A 21,917-nucleotide genomic window follows, 5' to 3' on the forward strand; every position below is an offset into this window, starting at 1 on the left:
ATTGATTAAGAGATGTCATAAGTGAATTTGTTTTATAATTTATTGTAAGTCATTCTTCCTGACTCTGCTTAATCACAGTGTTCAAAGAATATCAGAGGTTGGTTAGCTTATAATGTTCAGAATGATGTTGCTGAAAGTAAAATACCAGATACTGACTTTCAGGAACTTTTACTATAGAAGATAATCTAAGCATTTTCAAAATTAAAACACTTTCAATAATGGATAAGTTTGCATAGTATAAATACATGGTCTTGTCATGCATTCTTATTCAGTCAAAATTGGAAGTAAGTGTCTGAAATTGTGGTATTTGGCCCATTAATTAGTTATTAAGAACATTCAACATTAATCCACATATGATTTGAAAAAGTTACTGATTTCTTTTCTTTAGGTATCTGTTGTCCAAAGCAGCTGGAGATCACCAACTCCCTCTCTGTGTGACATCACTAGAAAACGCTAGACTGGTGATGTCACACATACCACAGAACCCTGCAGCAGAATGGAGCAGGCATATTAAGGGTAAGTTTTCTCCCTCCACCACCACCCCTTTTCAACAATATTGCATGGTTTTATAAGATTACTAATTTTCTTTACTTTATATTCTTGGGATATGAAGTAAAGATTACAGACAATCTTATAAAACTGCATAATATTGTGGTGTTGTGTGTGTGTGTTTATTTAAAAGCAAAACAAAAACTCCTATAAAAAGTTCAGTCCTTACCCCATGTATCAATATCCTGGCTCCAGTCTGCTTTGGGGTTCCATGATAAGTATGCCAGAATAGTGTATGTTGGACCATCAATCACAGAGAGTGGAGTCAGCATTTCCTGGCTGCTCTGGATGTCAGAAACCTTGTTTTAAAAGGTAAGTTTTCAGTTGAATATGTTGAATGTCTCTCTGCATTTATATGGAAACATTCAGCCCATTTCTAAAATGTATTTTTATTGTGCATGCATTTTTAAAATTTACTTGTAACTTAACATAGCTCAAAGTCACATTTTATACTTCTCTGTCTAGTTTTCCTCTGTTATTTTCCTGTGTTAATACTTTATATTGTGTTTCCAGAAAAAAAATAGTGTCTTGTTTGTCACTACTTAGAGCAAGATGGTAACTAAATTCTGTTTAATATCATTCTCAGTGATCTGGACAAGGGGATCAAGAACAACCTCAGTCAGTTCACAAACAGCACCAAGCTGTGTGGGAGTGTTGATCTGCTGGAGGGCAGGCAGGCTCTGCAGAGGGATCTGGACAGGCTGGATCATGGGCCAAGGCCGTGCTGTGAGGTTCAACAAGGCCCAGAGCTGGGTCCTGCCCTCGGGTCACAACAGCCCCAGGCAGTGCCACAGGCTGGGGCAGAGTGGCTGGAAAAGCTGCCCAGAGGAAAAGGCCCTGGGGGTGCTGGTGACAGCAGCTGAACAGGAGCCAGCAGTGCCCAGGTGGCCAAGGAGGCCAATGGCACACCTAAAATCCTATGTTCAGTTCTGGGCCCCCCACTGCAAGAGGGACATTTTGGTGCTGAATTGAGACCAGAGAAGGGCAATGGAGCTAGTGAAGTGTGTGAAACAAATCTTGTTAGAAGCAGCTGAGGGAGCTGGGGGTGTTCAGCCTGAAGGAGGTTCAAGGGAGACCACAGCTGCCTGAAAGGAGTGTGTAGCCAGGTGGTCTTCTTTTCCCAGGGAACAAGTGCTGTGTGTTTCTCATTAACATATACCTTTGAAGGTCCAGCCTAAACCTCCTAAGCTTCAGTTGAGTTTGTAGCTGGTCTCTTGGATTATCATTTGGTATTACTGAGAATTTACAACACAGGCATGTGTGAAAACAAGTTTATTATTGGTAGAAATTTGTAGGCAGCTATGTAATAGGGAGTTAAGTCATAATTTTATTAGTTATTGATTTGCCTTCCCCCACCCCCCCTTCCCCCAATAAAAGACAAACACTAGACTGTGTTAGAGAATCAAATTGCATATGAAAAGAAATGCTAAATTTTGTAGTGATAGGTCTTAAGATTATATATAAAATTTTTAATGTCTTTTTTAGTGTTTCATATTAAAGGTATAATAAGATCTAGTATTTATGTGGTTGCACAGAAAACCAACTGAACCACAATTATTTAAAAGATCTGGATTTTTTTATTTTCCCAGTCTTTTTTGGCCTATGCTTGTTCTGTCCTGACTACTTCTGAGGAAAAAAGATTATTCTCATGGCTAAAATTTGTTCATGCTTCCATTAACAGGTTTATTGTCAATTCCAAAACCCCACTAAGAAAAGTAATTGGGATAAAGGGAAATAATTAATCTATGTTTTTAAAAATTATGTTGCTATAAAATTTTCATTAAAATTACTTGGAAGTCTGGTTCCTCTTCACCTGTTTCTCCACTCTTTTGAGGTCATTCTGAAGGGTTGCACAGTTCTCTGGGGTATTTGCCACACTTTGCAGCTTGGAGCTTACTGAGGAGACATCTGCCCCTTAATCCAAGTCACTGATGAACAAGTTAAACAATACTGGAGCAGCAGTGAACCCTTGGGGACACCACTGGAGACAGACCTCCAGCTAGAGCTAGCTGTAGAATTAGGGGCCAGGAATCTTTTTATGTGTGCTTTTGTAAGCAGAGAGAAAAAAAAATTGTTTTTCTGTGAAGTAGTAATGAGGTCAGTAAAGTCTTGAAGTCTGTTCTTGACTAAACATTGTACATGTGCTGGCTGCCTAACGGTTGCTGCTTCTAATTTATTCAGTGGTCAGCTGATAATTATCTTTCTCATAAATACTCTTCTCTTTCTACTTAAGTCAAAATCTTAGCCTTATTTAAAGATGAATTAGGCTCAGAAATTAATAATTTCTTGGGGTTTTTACTTTGTAGTGATTTTTCATATTTTTTAATATTACATTTTCATACATTTTCTTTGCTAGAACAACTGCATGTATAGCATTTCTATTTCACAGTAGTAGTAGCATTGTTTATTTTTGCTAATTGATTTTTGTTTTCAGACAATGCACTAATGCTCTGTAGCATATAAATACACTATTTTAAAACAGCCTGCAACATGTTTTATCTTACAAGAAAAATAAATCTGTGCATGTAATATTCTTTTGTATGTTAACAATTCTGTTGATTGCTGATATTGAGATAATACCAAGTGCCTTGGTGGACTATGGTATACACAAGGTCTGTTTTTATTGTAATGATTAGTGACAGGTTTTATGCATGTGACTGTCCACAAGTGAAGGAAAGTATAATACAGTTTACTGGCTGGTCTGTATGTTTGACACTGATCGTTATGTTGTAATGTGGCATAATGATCCTACTTAAAATCTTTGCTTTTGTAATTTTAATTGAAGAATGAAGATAACTATTTGTTTTGTTATATAACATGTAAATGATTGTCCATAAAAAAATAGATCCCCAGTCTTCAAACAAGCATTCAACTTGAGTGATCTTGCTGTACATTAGAGAGATCTGCTGAAATGTGTAGAGAGAAATCATCTAAACTCCTTAGGAAGATCATTCTTGTAGACTGAAAGGCAGCCGTGACAAGCTTTATCCAGATTTTCCTGCCTTATGTTTTTTGGTGTGCCAGACCACAGGAAGCTGTGAAGGATATGTGCACTATCAAAAGCTAAATATGTATATGAAATAAGTAAGTTCCCAAGTCTTACTTCTTTTTCTGGCAGAACCATAATCTCTTTACATCTTCTCTGAACTAGTCAAGAGCTAAAATCTTCATTGACATAAAATGCACAGAGTTAGTAGAGTGGCAGAAGTACTATTCCACATCCTTTTTATAAGTTACATATGTATGCATTGTACAGTCTTTTATGCAGTGAACTGCAGAATGAAGTTTTGGGAATAAATATATACAAGGGCTATCTGTGATTGTTAAGGGGTGTGTTCTGCAGCACCATGGCCACCATATTTGTCATTTCCCAATGTTTTCTCTCCTTATTAATACTTTCTAGATATATGAAAACATGAATATAAGATTACATATATCAGTTTTGAAAATAAAACTTTTTAATTACATTTGAATTAAAAACTTAAAGGATTTTATGTTGGAAAATCGGTCTTTGCTGCATAGTCTATTGCTTCATAAATGATGGATTTGCTAAACTTCGTTGTAAAAGAACTTTTTTCTATAACTTTAAATAAAATGTAATGAAAAATTTTTATCCTTGAAAATTGTAGTAAAGTTTCTTTTGCAAATAATAATGTTATAATTGATACCAATTCTCTTAAATGAGATTAGGGTGATATTTTCTTTAAAAATTTTAACTCAGAAAAGTGTACATACATGGTTGATTTCCCTGACCTGAGTGGATTGTTAGTTACTCATTTAATTTTAAACACCTGGTGTATTTGTAGAATCCTGTTTCAGTTTTAATTTTCACCTGTAAGAAGTGTCTTTGCAGTATTACTTTTCCAACTAGGACATCATCTCTCTGTAGTATTAAAATTAAAGTAATAATGTCCTACATAGGTTAAGGGTAGATGTAACTCTGAAAGTTTCTAATCATCTATTCTGGTTGTTTTCCTCATGTTATATCAGTGTTCCAGGATTATTGTAGTACTAATACAGTTTAACAAGATTTAGGTCTAATGCTATGATAAATAAATGGAATTTATGTTTTCAGGGAAGATGGTACCACCGGAAGCAAGCAGTAAAGGAATTGCATGGTACGTTGTTACGACTGCTTAATGAACTGTTACCATGGGAACCAAAGCTAATTAAAGCATTTCAAAGAAACAGGTAATTACCTGCTCTTTATTTTTCAACGGTGGTGCATGGGATGAAAAACAGAACAAAATTCACCTTTTAAAAAATGATCAATAAGTTGACTTCCTAAAATAAATAAAATTATAATAGTTTGAGGAGAGGAGTGAGGCACTGGCAGTACTTTAGTTGGAAAAAGTAAATTATATTCCAGAGTTACTGTCTCCAAAAAAAATTGAGCTTAACCCACTGGTGTTTCTTACCTCTAAAACACTCCAGAATCCTCAAGAGTGCTGATCAATAATATATCACAGTACAGCTAGGATTTTTATTGCTGCTTATTTGGTTAAGAAATGCTGAAAACCTTTCTTTAAGAACTATACCAGGGCTTCTTAGAATACTCTGACTACTTACTATATAAAGCCACATATATTAACTATTAATGAATTCACTGCAGAGCAGTTCTTGAAGCATTGTTTTGAGGTCTTTGTAACCTCAACCAGTAAATTAGAAATGTATCTGGAAAGATGTCAGAGGAAGATAAGTGAAGTAGTGACAGGTTTAAATCTAGTAAAGTGCAAGTATGAAGGTGCTACTCTGATTATAAATCATGGAGAGATTAGATACTGTCTTGAACCTTAGTGCCATTCTTACCTCTTAACTCTACATCTGTTGCTATAATTGCACCTTAGTTTTGCCAGGCAGACAATTAAAAAGCAAGGCTTAAACGCTGTTACAAAGGATAGGAAAATAGACTGATTCTTAAATGTTGAGTGTGATAGAAGCAAGTTACACTGTTATGTGGTACAGAGCTAATGCTGGGAAGTGTAAAAGGTGTCATGTTTAAAAAAATACAACAACATAACACCAAAGGCATTAAACTGGTTCCTCAGTACCTCATTTTTTGACTATCATGCATGAATTAAAATTCTTATTTGGAAATTTGGGGTACTGTTGAATATTTTGCTTTAAATAATGGACCCAAGTACAAGTTTTGGGTTTTTTTCTTTTCCTTTACCAAGTCTCATTCCTGATCATTTACCTTAGCTGTTAATTTTTCTTCCTGTCTTTTGCAATTCAGAATCCTTCTGGAAATGTGGCAGATATTATTACTGTCAGGAAGAATTTGTTTTCCTGTATGTGAAGTTTACAATTTTGTCTTTTTTGTAAATTCTGTTGTGGAATGGTTTGCTGCTTAGTAATCATGTCTGTTAAATCACAGAATCATAGATTGGTTTGGATTAGAAGGGACCTTAAAGATCATCCAGTTCCAGTTCTCCTGCTGTGGGCAAGGGCACCTTTTGCAGACCAGATTCCTCAAAACCCCATCCAATCTGGCCATCCAGGAGTAGAGTTTCAACAACTCTGGACAACCTGTTCCAGTGCCTCACCACAGTTGCACTTCAGAATTTTTTCCCAATTTCTAATCTAAACCTACTGTCTTTCATTTGAAGCCACTGCCCCTTGTCCTCTCACTACAAGTTCTTGTACAGGTCTTTCTCCCCCGCTTTTTTGAAGGCTCCCTTGAGGTACTGGAAGGCTGCAGTTAGGTGTCCCTGAAGCTGCCTCCTTTCCAGGCTGACCAATCCTTCTCAGTCTTTCTGCACAGGAGAGGTACTCTATCCCTCTGATCATCTTGGTGACCTCCTCTGGACTCACTCCAACATCTCTGTATCCTTCCTGTGCTGGGACCCCAGAGCTGGATGCAGCACTGCAGTGGGGTCTCACCAGAGCAGAGCAGAGGGGCAGAATCCCCTCCCTGGCCCTGCTGCCCACACTGCTCTGGATGCAGCCCAGCACACGTTTGGCTCTCTGGGCTGGGAGTGCCCATGACTGGGTCATGTCCAGCCTCTCACCCAGCAGCACCCCAAAGCCCTTCTGGGCAGGGCTGCTCTGATCTGTTCACCCCAGCCTGTGCTGAGACTGGGGATTGCCCCAACCCTGGTGCAGCACCTTGCACTTGGCCTTGTTAAAACACGAGGTTTTCCTATGGACCCGCTTTTTAAGCTTGCCCAGATCCCTCTGGATGGCATCCCATGCACTGTCACTGTTGAGAGGGACACAACAGGACACTAGAGGTTCATGCAGCTGTAGCAAACTTTGAGTGCAGCTGCTTTTTACAGGGTTTTCAAAAAACCCACCCTTGGTCCTGATTGGCTGAATTAGGTTACCATCCAGATCACTGGCCAGTAGTTGTCCATGCTGTTTGTGGGTTAGCTGGCATCTGTTGTTTGAATTTGGATCGCCTAGCTTCTCAGTCCTTCTAAGGATGTTTACCTCTTTTTGTTAATGGCATAGACTTGTCGAGTTATTATTAGGATTATCTATAACTGTTAGGCCTCTAGGCAGCTGTTAGCCACCACAGTCCTCTAAGGGTGTCAGCTGCACCACTCAGTTCGGTGTCATTTGAAAACTTGATAAGAGTGCCCTCAATCCCTCTGTCTGTATCATTAGTGATGATATTAAATAACTCTTGTCTGAGTATGGACCCTGAGGGACATGACTAGCCCCTAATGTCCATCAGGATTCTGTGCTATTGACCACTGCCCTCTGGATGCCAACATCCAACCTATTTCTTATCCACCGAATGGGTCTGCTTATCAAATCCCAGTCTCTCCAATTTAAGAGACAAGGATGCTGTGGGGAGACCATGTCAAAGGCTGTACAGAAGTCCAGATAAATGACAACTGTAGCCGTTCCCTTGTCCACTGATATACTCAGTCCATCCTAGAGGGCCACTGAATTCATCAGGTAGGACATGCCCTTGGTGTAACTCTGCTGGCTATCTCAAATCACCTCCCTGTACCTTAGCACGGGTTCTAGGAGGGTCTGTTCTGTGATCTTCCCAGGCACAGAGGTGAGGCTGACAGGTCAGTAGTTCCTAGGGTCCTCCTTTCAACCTTTTTTAAGATTGGTACAATGTTTTGCTTTTTATTGCTATCTGGGACTTCACCTAACTTCCAGGGGTTGTTTTTTTTTCCAAATGTCATGGAAAGTCCTTGGTAAATACATCAGCCAATTCCCTCTCTTCTGTACATTCATGTTCTTCAGGTGATCATGAACCTGATCTTTACTTAGAGTGGGAGGGACATTATTCTCCCAGTTCCCATTCTGCTTTCCATCCAGTCAGAAGGTTTGTGAAGAAATACTGCCCTTGAAGACTGAGGCAAAAAGCCTTTGAGTACCTCAGCCTTCTCCTTATTCATTGTTACCAGTTTTCCACTCTTACTTATCAGACGGGGTCACCTTCTTTGGCCTTCCTTTTGTGGTTAACGTGCCTGTAGAAACCCTTCCTGTTATTCTTTGTGTCCTTGGCCAAGTTCAATTCCAGTTTTGCCTTGGACTTCCTCACCCCGACCCTGCACAACCAAACTCGATCTCTTCAAGCTCTCTTCAAGCTCTTCTGGTTTCAGCTGCCTGTGCATTTGCTTCTTTCCCTTCAGTCTGACCAGCAGTTCCCTACTCAGCCCTGCTGTTCCTTTGCCTTCCTTCCTCAGTTTCTTGCTCCTGGGGATTGCCAGCTCTTGCACTCTGTGGAAGACTTCCTTGAAGATCTGCCATCTCTGTTCCACTCCCTTGTCCCTGAGGGAAGTTTCCCAGTGGATCCCACTGGCTATCTCCTTGAAGAGTTGGGAGTCTGCTTTCCTAAAGTTCAGGGCCTAACTTTGTTCCTCGCCCGGCCCATATTGCAGGACTGCAAACCCCACCAATGCATGATCACTGCAGCCCAGACTCCCTCCAGTCTTGACGTTCAAGGTCAGCTCACTCACACTGGTGCCCATCAGATCCAGAATTGCTTGTCCTCTGGTAGGGCTGCTGTGTATTCCTTGGCTCAAGAAGGTATCCCTCATGCTTTCCAAGAGTCTCCTGGCTTGCCTGCAGCCCGCTATGCTGCTTTCCCAGCAGATTTTGGGGTGGTTAAAGTGCCCCAGCAGGACAAGAGCCTGTGATCATGGTGCTGCCTGTAGCTGGAGCAAGAGGGCTTCATCAGTAGGGTCCCTTTGATCAGGGGTCTGTACTTAAAACCACCCACAAGGTTCCCTTTCTTGCCTTGGTCCCTAATTCTTACCCATGGGCTTTTGACCTGCTTGTGGTTGTTTTTCAGAGACAGATGATGTCTCTACTTCCTGATGTAGAGGGCAACTCCTCTGTCTCTCTCTTTCCTCACCTGTCTCTTCTGGAGAGCCTGTAGCCATTGATAGTCACACTCCTGTCACATCCCACAAGTTTCAGTATTGGCAAGAAAGTGACAACTTTCTAGCAGCACAGTGGCTTCCAGTGTCTGTTTGTTGTCAGTGCTGCATCAATGTTGTTATGGAACACAGAACTGTGGTGCAAAGTGAACACACTTATGCTATATATGAGCTGTGACTAATAGGAGTAAATTTTTGTCTGGAACAGGGTAGTTGAGATCTTATGTATGTGTGTGCTGGTAGCAAAAGAAGCATGCACTTGGAGTGCATAACTTCTGAAATTAACTGAATTCAACTCATGTTTTAGTATTTATGTTTTAGGCTGCAACCCTAGTTTAACTGTTTGGACTTAAACATAGCATACCACGGACCAGGTCCACCTGAAGAACGATGTTTACAAATCATGGGGAAGAGAGAAAGATAAATGGAGGATTCTAGGTCACTGTCTTGGTCTGATTCATTATGCAGCTGCTAGGCAGTTGTGTAGCACCAGTGACAGTGGTAAAGAAGGATGTGGACGGCAAAAAGCAATTGAGGAAAATTTACTCACAGTAGTGTAAACATAAATTCCCCCATAAGGGAATTTATTTTTACATAAATGTTTTACATCTCACTGTGGATGCTCCATCCATAGGGTGTCTCAGTGAGATACTAACATCTACTAATTGAATAACAGTGTTAAACTTCTAAGGTGAGAAGAGCCTGGCAGCACTTTTTCTTCCAGATGCCACAGTATGGAATATGAGTCTGGAGTTTTGCATCCTTCCTTAGTTATTTTCTTTAACTAGTGGGAACACACTCTATGATCAAAATCCTTTTATTCCCCTTCTGAGAGATCCTCTGGCTTTTTCAAGATTATGACAGAGTATAATGTTGCATTGTATTTGAATAGCAGCAAGGTTTAAAAGAGAAAGTTATTTATGCCCACTGATTACAGTTGTTCACTGGCCTCACAGCAGAAGTTCCTGAAAAGAAAAAAGGAAATTACATCCAGAAGTAGTAGTAGTAGTACATCCATTAGTAGTTCCCTGATGTGCTCCTATAGTTCTTCCACACCTAGACTTCAGTCAAAATCCTGATGACAGATTTGAAGAATTGTCCACACTACATCTTCATACAGGCTTCAACGTCTGTTCTCAATGAGAATGTCAAAGCTGGGAGTAAACAATTAGATCTCACTGACCCTTATCAGCCCCACCTGGCTGTCCATCTATGCCACCTATCATGGGCCTAGGTTCCCCATTTCAGGTCGTTCTGCAGCCTTCAATCTCTGCTGCAGGTGTGCCACTTTCCAGCTCAACTACAGCAGTTACTGTGTCTGCCCATGGATCCCCTACAGATCTGGAATGACTCTCAGACTGACCTTCTACCTGCATCATCACTACGGAGCTGCCAAGAAATCACTCAACTGGGTCCTGACTCTGGTAGCCATGACTGCTGATGGCAGTGATCTTAAACTTTTGAATTGATTTCCCAGTTTGATCTCAGAATGCCTCAGCACCAGGAACTTGCTTGTTGATCTGGGCTCTTGGTTGAAGCTGGTTACCGTCCCTAGGCCTGCCCTGCTGCCTCCTTCAGGGGGAGTGGAATAGCTTTTACTGACTGGTGAGGCTCATGCCCTACCAGATGTGACATTATTCTTGGCTACTCCCTCTCCATCTCATAGAGAGCAGCTGGCCATTGCGGTATTCAATGCAAACAACTGTTAGACTAATGCAGAACAATGAATAAATTTAAGATCTTACTGTTATAGGGTCATAACTATCATAGGGTTTAGTCTAGATTCTATCCCACGCAAGGTGTTAATTGCTATAATCTATTTGCTAAATAATCTTTCTGGGCATTGTGTTGGTTACTGCCAGCAGAATCCTGAAGTTAAATGTATTTGTACACAAAAATAGCTACTACAACCCATCTAAACAGGGGTTTATAAGAGGGGACAATTAAAAATATGTAGAGGTTAGCAGTATCAAGGTAAGTGGATGTGTTTCTGAATGGTGTTGAAGTGAGCGAAGTACCCATGTATTTCTGTTATATGCACATTCTTTAGTGGAATGTGAACCTATGGAAATGGTAACAGCAGCTGTTCCAATGGGCCGGAGATAAGGAAGTGTTCTTAAGGAGAAAGTTACGGTAGTCTCATAGCTGAGCCAAAGGTATGATGTGTTTAAGAAAAACAAGATTTATTTGATTCTCTTAGTGCAGTTGCCTTAAAAATAAAGAGTAGACTTTTTACAGTTAATACTTAAGTCCATACAAGTATATTTGTCATTTGAAAGATGAAGGAGGAAAAGGAATATGGATGCATTAAAAAGGTGATGGTCATTTGACTCAGTCTTTTTCCTATTGTTAGAGGACATAATGAAATAGAATTAAGTTTGGGTAAAGTAAGGCACATTGTTGTCATTTCACATTTTCTGTATTTTAGAGATTTGCAAAAAGAGCTACACTTTAATTATTTGAAGGGCACAGGAAATTAAATCTACACCAACTTTTAGTTTGACAGCAAATACAAATAAAATTAATGTTTAAAACAGTGTGGTTTTTTAGTAAAGTTAGTTTTGTTATTTTTAAGGTCTAGATTGAAGAAGAACTATGATGACTTTAAAAGACATCCAGACCATGATAAATTTACCAGAGAATTGTGGAGTAATGATGAAAGTGAAGCTGATTCTGGCAAAGAATCTTTTGCAGTAGTATGCGGTAAATCATCAGAGTCTGCAGAACATATAGAAGTTCCCCAAAAAGATCACTCAGACAATGGTAAGCATTTACTGGAATTCAGTAGCTTGAACTTGATTCAGGAGCTGAATTGAGTTGATTTGGGAACCTAAGTTCTCCATGTGAGCTTGTGTCCTACTTTTTAGCTTAACTCTACCAGTGTGAAAATAACTTGTGGTGCATATCTGTCAGATGTAGACTTGAAGAGGGCAGACATGACCAAGATGAAAATTCTGCTGTATTGAAGTGTTGGCCATTTTTTGTGCTTAACTATTTCTGTGATAAAATAGTAGATCTGTGTGGAACTTACTTCTTTGGTGGTTGACCTTGAATGGCTGCCAGATGCCTATGCAACTGCTGTCACCCCCCGCTTCCTTAAGAAGGGAGGCTAGGGAAAGAAAACAATATGGAAAACCTTAATGGTCAAGATATAGACAAGAGAGATCACTCATCAGTTACTGTCACAGTCAAAACAGACTCGAGGAGAATTAATCTGTTGTCAATTAAAAATAGAGTTGAATGGTGAGAAACAAATACAAAACCTAAACTCCCCCCCTTTCACATATCCACCTCCTTCCAAGGCTCATTTTCATTCCCAATTCTTCCATCTCCTTCCTTGTGAAATGGCACAGCAAGGATTAAATCTGGTGACTGAGGTCAGTTTGTAACAGTCCCTTCTGCTCCTTCCTCATCCCTGCTCCAGTGTGGAGTCCCCGCTATGGAATACAGTACTTCACAAATTGCACCGTTGTGGGTCCTCTCCATAGGCAAGAGTTTTTCAGCATAAGACTGTACTAGTGTGGATCTCCCATATGCCATAGTTCCTGTCAGGAACCTGCCCCAGGGGTGGGTTCTTTATGGGCTGCAACTTCCTTCAGGGCATTCTACTCACCTGCTGTAGAATGGGGTTCTTAAGCATCTGCAATACACATACCTATTCCAGCATGGTCCTCCATGAGAGCAGGTAAACCTGCTTGATTGGGAGTCTTACAGGGTTGCAGAGGAATCCATTCCAGTGCCTGGAGCACCTCTTACTCCTCCTTCTTTGCTGACCTTGATGTCTACAGGATTGTGTCTCTACATTTTTTCCTCAGTCCACTCTGTCACATGCTTTTGCAAAGCGTTATCCGTGAGACATCACCAGCTTGGCTGACAGGCTCAGCCATGTCCTGCAGTGGATTTGTTTTGGAACCAGCTGTGTCTGGCACAAGGCAGTTTCTGGCCTTTCTCCTCAGAGAGGACCCCCTGCAGTCCCATTCAACAAGAACCTCAATGCATGGCCCTTCTGTCCACCTGGCCCTCCTGAATGCATTCTAAGCCCTCTTACCACTTCATGCATCCCCTGCTCACTGGCTAGTCTAGCTTGATGCAGTATGAAACATGGTGTTTACATCTTTGTCACACAGGCATCCCCCACACACCTGTTAGGCCAACCCAGACCCCTAGGCCCTCCTGCTCACCAGCTAGTCTGCCTTGAAGTTTACCACAACTTCAACACACACTCACTGGATTTGGGGAGGATACAGACACTCACCGTCCAGCAGCTGGCACTAGGCCCACAGCTGTAACCTCTTGCAGCTGTCATTGCAGCTCCCCTTACCTCTACACACTGCTTCATGGGTTTGTATAGCTGTACCAATTTCCTTATCCCCCCTGGCTCCATCTCCAGGATCTCCCCTGGTTTATTATTATAAACCATTATTATTATAAACCAATGGTATTAGGTTCAAAAAGTTGATCTTCCTGCAAGAGACCTCTGCAGTTTCCTGAGAGCCCATCAACTAATGTGATTGGTGAAGTTGTTTCTTGACATTGTCTCCATTTTTGTTTGGTTAGATCTGTGTCTCTGTATATTTTTTTCCCTGGCTTTTCCCTTTTCCCCTCAAGATAACCTTGCTCAAATATACATTTTCATGCTCTCATATACTGTCATATACTCTCGTATACTGTTATCTGTTAATCTGATTGACCGGGTTTGGTTTTCCTCACTGTCTCCCATTGCTGGTCAGGTTTCAGTCCCTATGTTCTTGTTTATTACTTCCTCCTTTCTTTATTACCGCCTTTTTGTATTGCAGAAGTCCTTGACCAGATACTCTTTAAAAATTAGATATTTCCTTCCACATACTTTATCTCTCGCAAACTAGTGTATTGCCTTTAGCGAGACACTGTAAAACTGTTTTATAGGGGTATCAGTTGCAAACATGTAAAACACAGTTTCTGTTTTAATATCCTTGCAGATGAAATGAAACTATTAGAGATGAATTTACCTGCAGGAAAAAACAGAATTCTGAAAAAAGAATCAGCTTCTAAAGAGATACAGAAGACACTGCCCAAATGCATTAAACGACAATTCAAGCAAAATAGTTGTCTGGATCAAGGCACTAATGAGCTTTCACCAAGGAAGAAAGCTAAACTGAGCACTAACGAGGTTGTGGTCCACAGTTCTGATAGTAGCCTGCAGTCAGATAGTTGCTCGACCGAGCTGAAACAATTTGAAGGGTCAACTCAAAAGTTACTTTCCTTGACAGATCCTGCAACATCAGTATCAAACTTTCTGAAAGGGACCAAACCCATCCAGGCCTTGCTTGCCAAGAATACTGGGAACAAAGTGACCTTAACAAATCAACTGTTGCCTCCTGCAGGCATGAACATACCTACTCCTGAAAAGTCAGTTTTACCAGCTTTGGAATCATCACTGATCAAACCAGCATTGACCTGCCAGGCCAGTTCAAAGACTCCTTTACAAATGGTATACAAAATGCCAAATGGCCACTGTGTACCAATAGACGTTCCCAACAGCTCAGTGAAAATTCAAATGCAAGCTATGATTGACCCTAAAAATGGAGAAAAAGTCATGCAGCAAGTTCTTATTTTACCTAAGAATTTTCTTCTTCAGCAGAGGGAAGAAAAAATTGTGTCCAAGGATATTCAGTCACAACAACAAAAATCATTTGAGATGCACTGTACATCTTTACCAAAAATGTCAAACATCAATGTTTCTTTAACACCTACTCTGGTAACAGGCCCTGCAAATGCCACTCAGTCACCCACTACAGTTTTTTCCAAGAATACTACCCACTCATCACAAGTGACTAGTCCAATGAACACTACACAACCATTGCCGAATGTAACTTCAGCAGATAACTTATCAATAATTAAGGTAAGCCAAAGTGAAAATGACAAAATCAAGACTACAGTTTCGACTGCTACATTGCCTGTGTCTTTGGCTTCACCTACTCTTTCCACAGCTAGCCAATCCTTGACACCAGCAACAGCATTAAGTGCATCTACAAACGCTGATTCTGCCTCTAATCGTCTTGCATCACAGCAGCAAACCAACTCCCCTGAAACAAAGCAAGAGCTAAAGACAGTGTGTGTAAGAGAATCACAATCTATTCTGGTCACAACACGAGGTGGAAACACTGGAATTGTTAAAGTGCAAACAAACCGAGACCAGATTTCACCCAGTAGTTTATGTCCTACTTCAGTTTTCACATATGCATCTCAACTTCAGGCCTTCCTTGTGCCAAAAACCACAGCAGTATCATGCTCTAGTCTTGCATCTGTAGCAACAGCCACATCTGGTCTCCCACATGTTGGACAATTATCTCCTTCTGGATTTGTCCCCTCAACAGCTTCTCTTAATGCTCCAGCTTTCCCTGCTGATTTTACCCAGACAATAGAGAAAAATACTAAATTCACACTACGGCAGCCAGCTGTTCGGGATTCTTCATGTCAAGTAAGAGAGAAGTCCTGCCATGTGTCTTCTTCTTTATCATCCTTTCCATTAGCTACCAATTTGGTGTCTCCAACTCCAAACAGCCCTGTTAGTGTGACTAGCATTGGACAAAGTAATGTCAAAACTCCAGATTCTTCTGTGCACCATCAAGGGGACACCAAAGTGAAAACAAAATCTGTTACACAATCTGAATCAAATTCTGCAACAAATGGAGAGTTAATCAGTGGTGCTCCAGTCCAGAAATTTACATTATTCACAAATCCACCCATTTTATCTCCCTCTGGGGCATCAGGGGTCAGTATTATACCCTGTCCAGGATCCACTGCTGTTAATGCCCAGAAGCTGCTTTTCATTAACACACAAATTGCCAATGGCCCATCAACCACCAATCTAGTTGCAGAGTCATTGAAACAGAACCTTCCTTCTTCCCTAACCAAAACCTTTGTTAATGCCACAGAGCAACCACAGTTGGTTTTGATCCCATCTACAGTAGGAGCACCAATAAGAATAAACTCATCACCAACTATTGCTCAAGTAAAAGATGTGAAAATTGGACTAAATATAGGTCAGACCATTGTAAATACTAAAGGCAGTGCACAGGAGGCCCTACCAGTTAATATATTGCATGCTGGCATTTCTAAAGGAGAAGACAAAAAGAGGACAGCCTTAGCCCCATCCTTGACAAGTAGTACTGTGGTTCCTGTTCCAAGTTTTGCTGTGTCAGCTAATGAATCTGTATGTGCTGCAACAGAAGCTGAAAACGTCTTTACAATAACAACAGCAAATGCACGAATAGAATCTGTTTCAGTAACATCAAGTGGAACTTCTTCTGGGACCCAGTCTACTGTCTTGACTGGTGGCAATGATCCCTCAAGAATAAGGCCGGTTCTGTGTAATCAAATTTGCATATCAAATATTGGAAATACTGTGGGTATGTCAACTGTGAAAACAGGACATCTTGCTTCATCTGTGCTGATTTCAACACAGCCAACAGTATCTCCGCAAGACTTAGGATCTGCTCTGCAATTTCCAGTTACTAGTTTGCCTGGACCTGCAGCCACCCCCCAAAAGGTGTTACATACAGTTCCTCAGTTGGCAGCAGTTCCAGCTCCTTTTCCAGTACCAAAAAGACAGTTGCCCACACTGGTTCAGTTTCAGTCATCAGGAATGTCAGCTGCTGTGTCAAGTCATGCAAGTATTCACAAACCTCAGAGTGTGTTGCCCCCACCATCACCAAATACAGGTGAAGTAATTAGTTTTCCCAATCTTTCTGCCCTACAATGTCAGCAGGTGCCTCCCAGTACAGAGAAAGAAAGTCATGATTACACTTGTGCTTCTACTGTTCAGATGTCTGAGGCTTCACCTCCTGTAACAAGCAAAACAGGAGGAGTTCCATTGAATGAACCTTCCACTCAACAGAAAATAGTCATTAATACTTGTATGCCTTTGGCACCTGGAACTCAGATAATGATTAATGGTACTCGTTTTGTTGTTCCACTACAAGGCCTAGGAGCTGGCAGCCATGTTCTTCTTCTCTCCTGTAATACAAAACAGACTCCTTTAACAATTAACCATGGTCAAGAACCTCAAGGTGTACCAACTGTTAATCCAATAACCTCAAAAATCATCCTAGCACCAAGTCATTCATTAAGTTGGCAAATACCAAAACATCCTTTGAGAAGTTCTACAAAAATTGTGAACTCTTTTGGAGCTGCAGATGCTTTACCCATTGTACATGCAACACCGCAGATATTTAGTACTCCAGCTAGCTCATGTACTCCACTGTCTGCAGTAACTCTGTCTGTGTCTTCAGCGACAAAGTCTCCCATTAATGTAGCTACATCTTCTGTTTCTGCTGTTCATCCTCCAAATTCTCATTTACCAAGCAACACGTCAGTGTTTCAGCTAGACAGTTCTATCAAAAAACTGTTGGTCAGTCCAGAGGGAGCTATACTGAATGCTCTAAATACTTCAGCACCAAAAGTTCTTCCCCTGTCTTCATCACTGCTTCCTGTTGTTTCCACAAGCAGAAATCCTACCGTGGTCTTCCCTGCATCTCAGTCATCTTGCCTTGATAAACCTGACAAAGCTGCATCTTGAATTTACTGCGAATGAGCCACTTTGAAATTCTGGGGCATTCTTCGAACTTTGGAAGTTGTAACTATTGAATAATTTCTTACAACGTTTTAAACAGTTGATTTACTCAATATTAACAAGGTTACAGTTCTTACCTGTTTACCTGTGGGGATTTGGAGAAAGAAAAATTTTAGTTTGTCAGAAGTTTTCAGAGAGTTCTCTAGTAAAAGGCTCAGAAATGACCAATGAATGCATTAAACAGTTTGGAGAAATCTTGCCTTTTGCACATGTTCCATCTTACTCTATGGACTGTTTGCCAGTGTGGTTATGACAGTATAGATGTCCTTTTTATTTGTCAAATTTATTTTTGACTTGTTTCTTTAAAAAAAATTATGCATTGTAAAAATGCAGTCTATAGTATAGAATTGTACATATTCCCGAACTCCTAAAAACCTGAACTAAACAATATGTACAAAGAACTATGCTGTCTTATTTATGTTTTGTTTACATAATGTATAGTTTTTTAAGTATTTTAGTAACTTTGGACCAGTGTACTGTTTAGCAGCAATGCAGAAGAATCTGCATGTAATAAATCAAGTTGCTGTACTGCTTTGTGTTGGCAGTAGTTAAAAATATGTGTATCTGTTACACCATGGGAGAATACATACACACATACATACATACATACATACATACATACATATATACGTGTGTGTGTTTGTGTGTGTGTATATATATGTATCTACATATATATGTGTGTGTATATATATGTATATATATATATATATATGTATCTCTTTCTTTTGGTGTGTGGTAGAATGAAATTATTTAATTCCTTCTGTTCTTCTCTGATTTTACATTTCATGTGATTAGACAGGATTTGGAAGGAAGGCCTCCTTGTTCCTCATGATATAGGGCAGTATAACCCATACTTCATCCATTCTTAATGGTTTGGTTTGCCTAAATAACTCCAGTGAAATGGTAAGACTACAAATGGCTTCCTAGACACCAGTCTAAGTCACACTGATTGCTGTTAAGGACTGCCATGCTTTGTCTTAAATCTTAAAGATCTGTTGAACAATTCATTGTTCTCTGTTTTACAGCCTTGTATGTATTTCCACATATCTGGTAACTGTAACATGGTCACTCACTAATCTGCTGTCCAGCCATAACAACTACCGATTTTTTTTTGCTGGACATGATTCTAGGTCTGTATTTTTTCTTTAGCTTATAAGTGGTTTGTCTGGAAGGAGAGTGTTAAAACATCATATGTGATTAAAATAAGCTTTATTAGTACTTTGAATGGGGATAATTCACATATTGCATAAACCTTCCCTTTTTATACAGAGTGTTTAGTATTTATTAGCTTAGTTTCAGCATTTGATCTGATAAAACCTTTGGGTTATTTTCTTCAGATCAGCACTGTTGCAGTGCTCATGGAGATAAGTCTTTGATATCTTTTGTGATTCTGCATATAGAAGAAGAGTACCCATCTTATCTTATGGAAGGTGATGATTTTAGAATTGTCTTCATATATGTTGAACTTTTTGTGGAGTTTGTTGGTTTGGGTTTTTTTAGACACTAGAAGGGAAGATTTCAGAAGAGCTTATGAATGATAGTTGCCTTTTAAATAGCTATGACTTCAAAGGGGATAAAAGCTTACATATCTGTATTTAGCTGTGTTTGTAAAGTGAGTTTCATAAAAATGAAGCTTCAACCTTTGCTCCTTATCCTGTTGAATTTTCTACTTCCCTTCCCCTTTTGGTGTACACAGTTTTGCAGTTCAGATGTTGAGTTGAAGAAAAGGACCACATCTTACTGCCTCTGTCAGCTGCCCTTTAAATGGTTCTGAAAAGTAACCTGGTATCTACTTAGCTGAAGTTCCAGGAAAGTGGGGGGAAGAAAGGCTTGAGCCTTCCATAGGAACCTTTCCTTTTGCACTGATTAAAAGAACTGCATTGGGAAATTGTATCTTTCTGGATCAGAAATCTCCATCTTAGGGCTGGGAAAGATGGAAGCTGTCAGTTTTGGAATGAAAGAAGATTTGGTTAAATTTAGAAAAAGCTACTTGCTACAATTTTCCTACTTGAAAGGTTATTTTGTAGCTGATTTTGAAGACACCTGGTAGTAAAGGGTGCCTGCTTGCCCTGGCTAAGTCTACAGTACTAAGGATTTTTAAGTCTGACTACATTTTACAGTTGAATGCTGCAGGTGACTTTTCCAACAGAGAGAGACAGCAGAGAATGGCAGTTTCTTCATGGACATTTTACATAGCCAAAACCCATATATACCAGCAACATAATTTATTTCCATTTCACTGGTTGAATCTTGGGACTCACTTATTTTGAATTTTGTCTTTTCTTGCAATGATTGTTTTTTCCTTTTTTCTAATTTATATTTACTGTAGAGTGAGTTGTCTATATTGTTTGGAAAGCTCAAGACTAGGTTCTAGTATTGAAGTTGTTCTTGATGGAGAAAAATTTCTTGCATGGCATTTTTCTGTGTGCTAATGTAATAGAAAGATTTATGCTATAATTGATTCTAATAAAGAGAAAAGTTAGAAAAGCTGAACTTAGGAACTCAGGACTCAAGTAACTTGCTTGAATGATTTCCAACTTTTTTTTAATTAATATGGCAATATTTTATTATTTTCATAAATATTTTATAATTTGGCAGATACAAACTTTATAATATGGAAAGTTTGATTCCGTTTGATTACAGTTTTCATGGATTTTTATTCTCAGACATATGTTCACAGTCCAAATCCTTCTGGAGAAAGACTTGAGACTACTATGTAATGGGCTCTCAACATTCATTATGTTAAACCAGCTTTTAGAAATTTTTTCTGAATAAAATTCCTATTCCCAATACTCTTCTCCAATAATACGAATGTCAGTCAGAGATAAGGCTTTTTTTCAAATGAACGTCTATACCCATTGACAATTTGCTATGTACTTTTTGCTCTCCACCAAATATATGGTGCTACCAATAGCACAAAGGGAACCGTAAAAAAGTAGATTATATTCACAGGCACAATGAAAAAGCAGAACTGCCTGCATTTCAACTTGAAGTTAAAAAGATATTTAATGAAACATATAAACACAGATATATAAATCAGCCTTTTAAGAGAACATGTTCAACTTTTCAGAGCTTGTAAAATGCTGTGCTTTTGGATGACTTCTGATACTGTATACAAGTATTCATACACTATATTACATGCAAATTTTTAGTTTTACTAATGACTTTGAATATCCTGAATGACATCCTTTTGTTTACCTGAATGGATATGTTCTGCACAATAGTTTTGCTTTGCTATGAGTAGAAAATGACACTAGTATTGCTTCACTCTTCAAACCCCCATGTGTGTGCTGCCATTTTCTTGTAGGGATTCTGCTACACTAGAAGCAATTAAATTTGACAAGTCTCATGGGCCATAGAAGTACCTATTCAAGTCTTTCTGTCAAGTCATTCAAACATGCTGATTTCACTGTGTGACATAGCAAAGGGTTTAATGTGAAAAGGGAAGCAAAATTTCTCCTGGTGAGTGAACAGAAACTAATTTGTCTATAGGGAATAGGTCAGAAAACTAAAAGTTAGCATTTGTAAGGCATCTACAGCTGCCACAGTGTGTGTGGTTCCTAGTTGATTTTGCTTATACTTTGTGGTAGTGCAGAACTTTAGTAGTCCAAATTAATTTTAAAGTAAATGAATAATTTTTATTGAAGCATGAATATTTGTTATGTTTAAGGACTTTTTTCTTTAAATAGAATGGCCAGAGGTGCTCACAAAAACTTCTTCATGTAGACTGCTCCCTATAAACTGCACCTCAAATGAGATTAGGGACTCAAAATAATAAGAAAAATAAGATTAATAATGCTGCATTATTTACAGTCCATTTATCCTATTATGATGGCCATCAATCCCAGCATCACCTAGTCTCTTGAAGTACTCAACAGTAGCATTCCAAAAGAGCACAATATCAGGCCTGAATACTCTTTTTAGTATCCACTAATCTGTGAGCCAGTCTTCCTCACACAGCTGTGATTTTTTTTCAATTTAATAGCTTTCAGTATATTTCTCTTGATGAAATACACCAATTCCTTTCAAGAATTCATGGAAGTATGTAAACAGACTATTACCATTCACAGTATTCAGTGGTAAAGAGTTTGTAAATAAATTTCCTTTTTGATTTCCAAACCTGGCACCTGCTAGTTTCATTTGATGCAAATAGTATTTATATTGTAAGATACAATAAACCTTTGTTCTTTGCTATTTTTCCATGTGACCTATGTAGACCTTTGCCATGTTGGTTATCTCTTTTCTAGAATAAAGAGAAATTGTGAATTCAATTATTTCTTTCATGGAAGTATCAGTGGCTGTCATTGCTGTGAATACCTTTTCAATTTTATGATATCCTTGAGGTGTGGTGTCAGAAGAGTGCATGTTCTAAAGGCCCTATGAGCTATTCAGCAGTTTGTTGATGA

General features: G+C 39.4%; 1 protein-coding gene and 1 long non-coding RNA gene across 15 annotated transcripts in view; one reads left to right on the forward strand and one right to left on the reverse strand.

The window, feature by feature from the left end:
• The window catches only part of BRD10 (bromodomain containing 10), a 79,320-nt gene that overhangs the window by 31,125 nt on the left and 26,278 nt on the right, over positions 1 to 21,917 (forward strand). For 3 of the 14 annotated variants that reach the window (XR_015280357.1, XR_015280362.1, XR_015280366.1), the window contains 3 exons: positions 4,625 to 4,740; positions 11,473 to 11,660; positions 13,856 to 17,574. Coding sequence is in view for 5 of the 14 variants with exons in the window: in XM_086867868.1 (XP_086723994.1) it covers positions 4,625 to 4,740; positions 11,473 to 11,660; positions 13,856 to 17,457 (3,906 nt within the window). In the remaining 9 variants the exon portion in view is untranslated. Of the gene's footprint in view, positions 1 to 4,624; positions 4,741 to 11,472; positions 11,661 to 13,855; positions 18,040 to 18,848; positions 18,942 to 20,818; positions 20,974 to 21,917 lie in introns of those variants that run through there. The other 11 variants (XM_086867868.1, XM_023943501.2, XM_086867871.1 and 8 more) reach the window with 6 other exon arrangements.
• On the reverse strand, positions 9,703 to 13,856 carry LOC147648450 (uncharacterized). Its single transcript, XR_015280404.1, has 2 exons — positions 11,929 to 13,856; positions 9,703 to 9,862 (listed from the first exon to the last, which is right to left on the reverse strand). It is a non-coding gene; the product is annotated as an uncharacterized LOC147648450 (long non-coding RNA).

This window comes from Cyanistes caeruleus, chromosome Z (assembly GCF_971803275.1).
Source record: "Cyanistes caeruleus chromosome Z, bCyaCae1.hap1.1, whole genome shotgun sequence".
NCBI lineage: Eukaryota > Metazoa > Chordata > Aves > Passeriformes > Paridae > Cyanistes > Cyanistes caeruleus.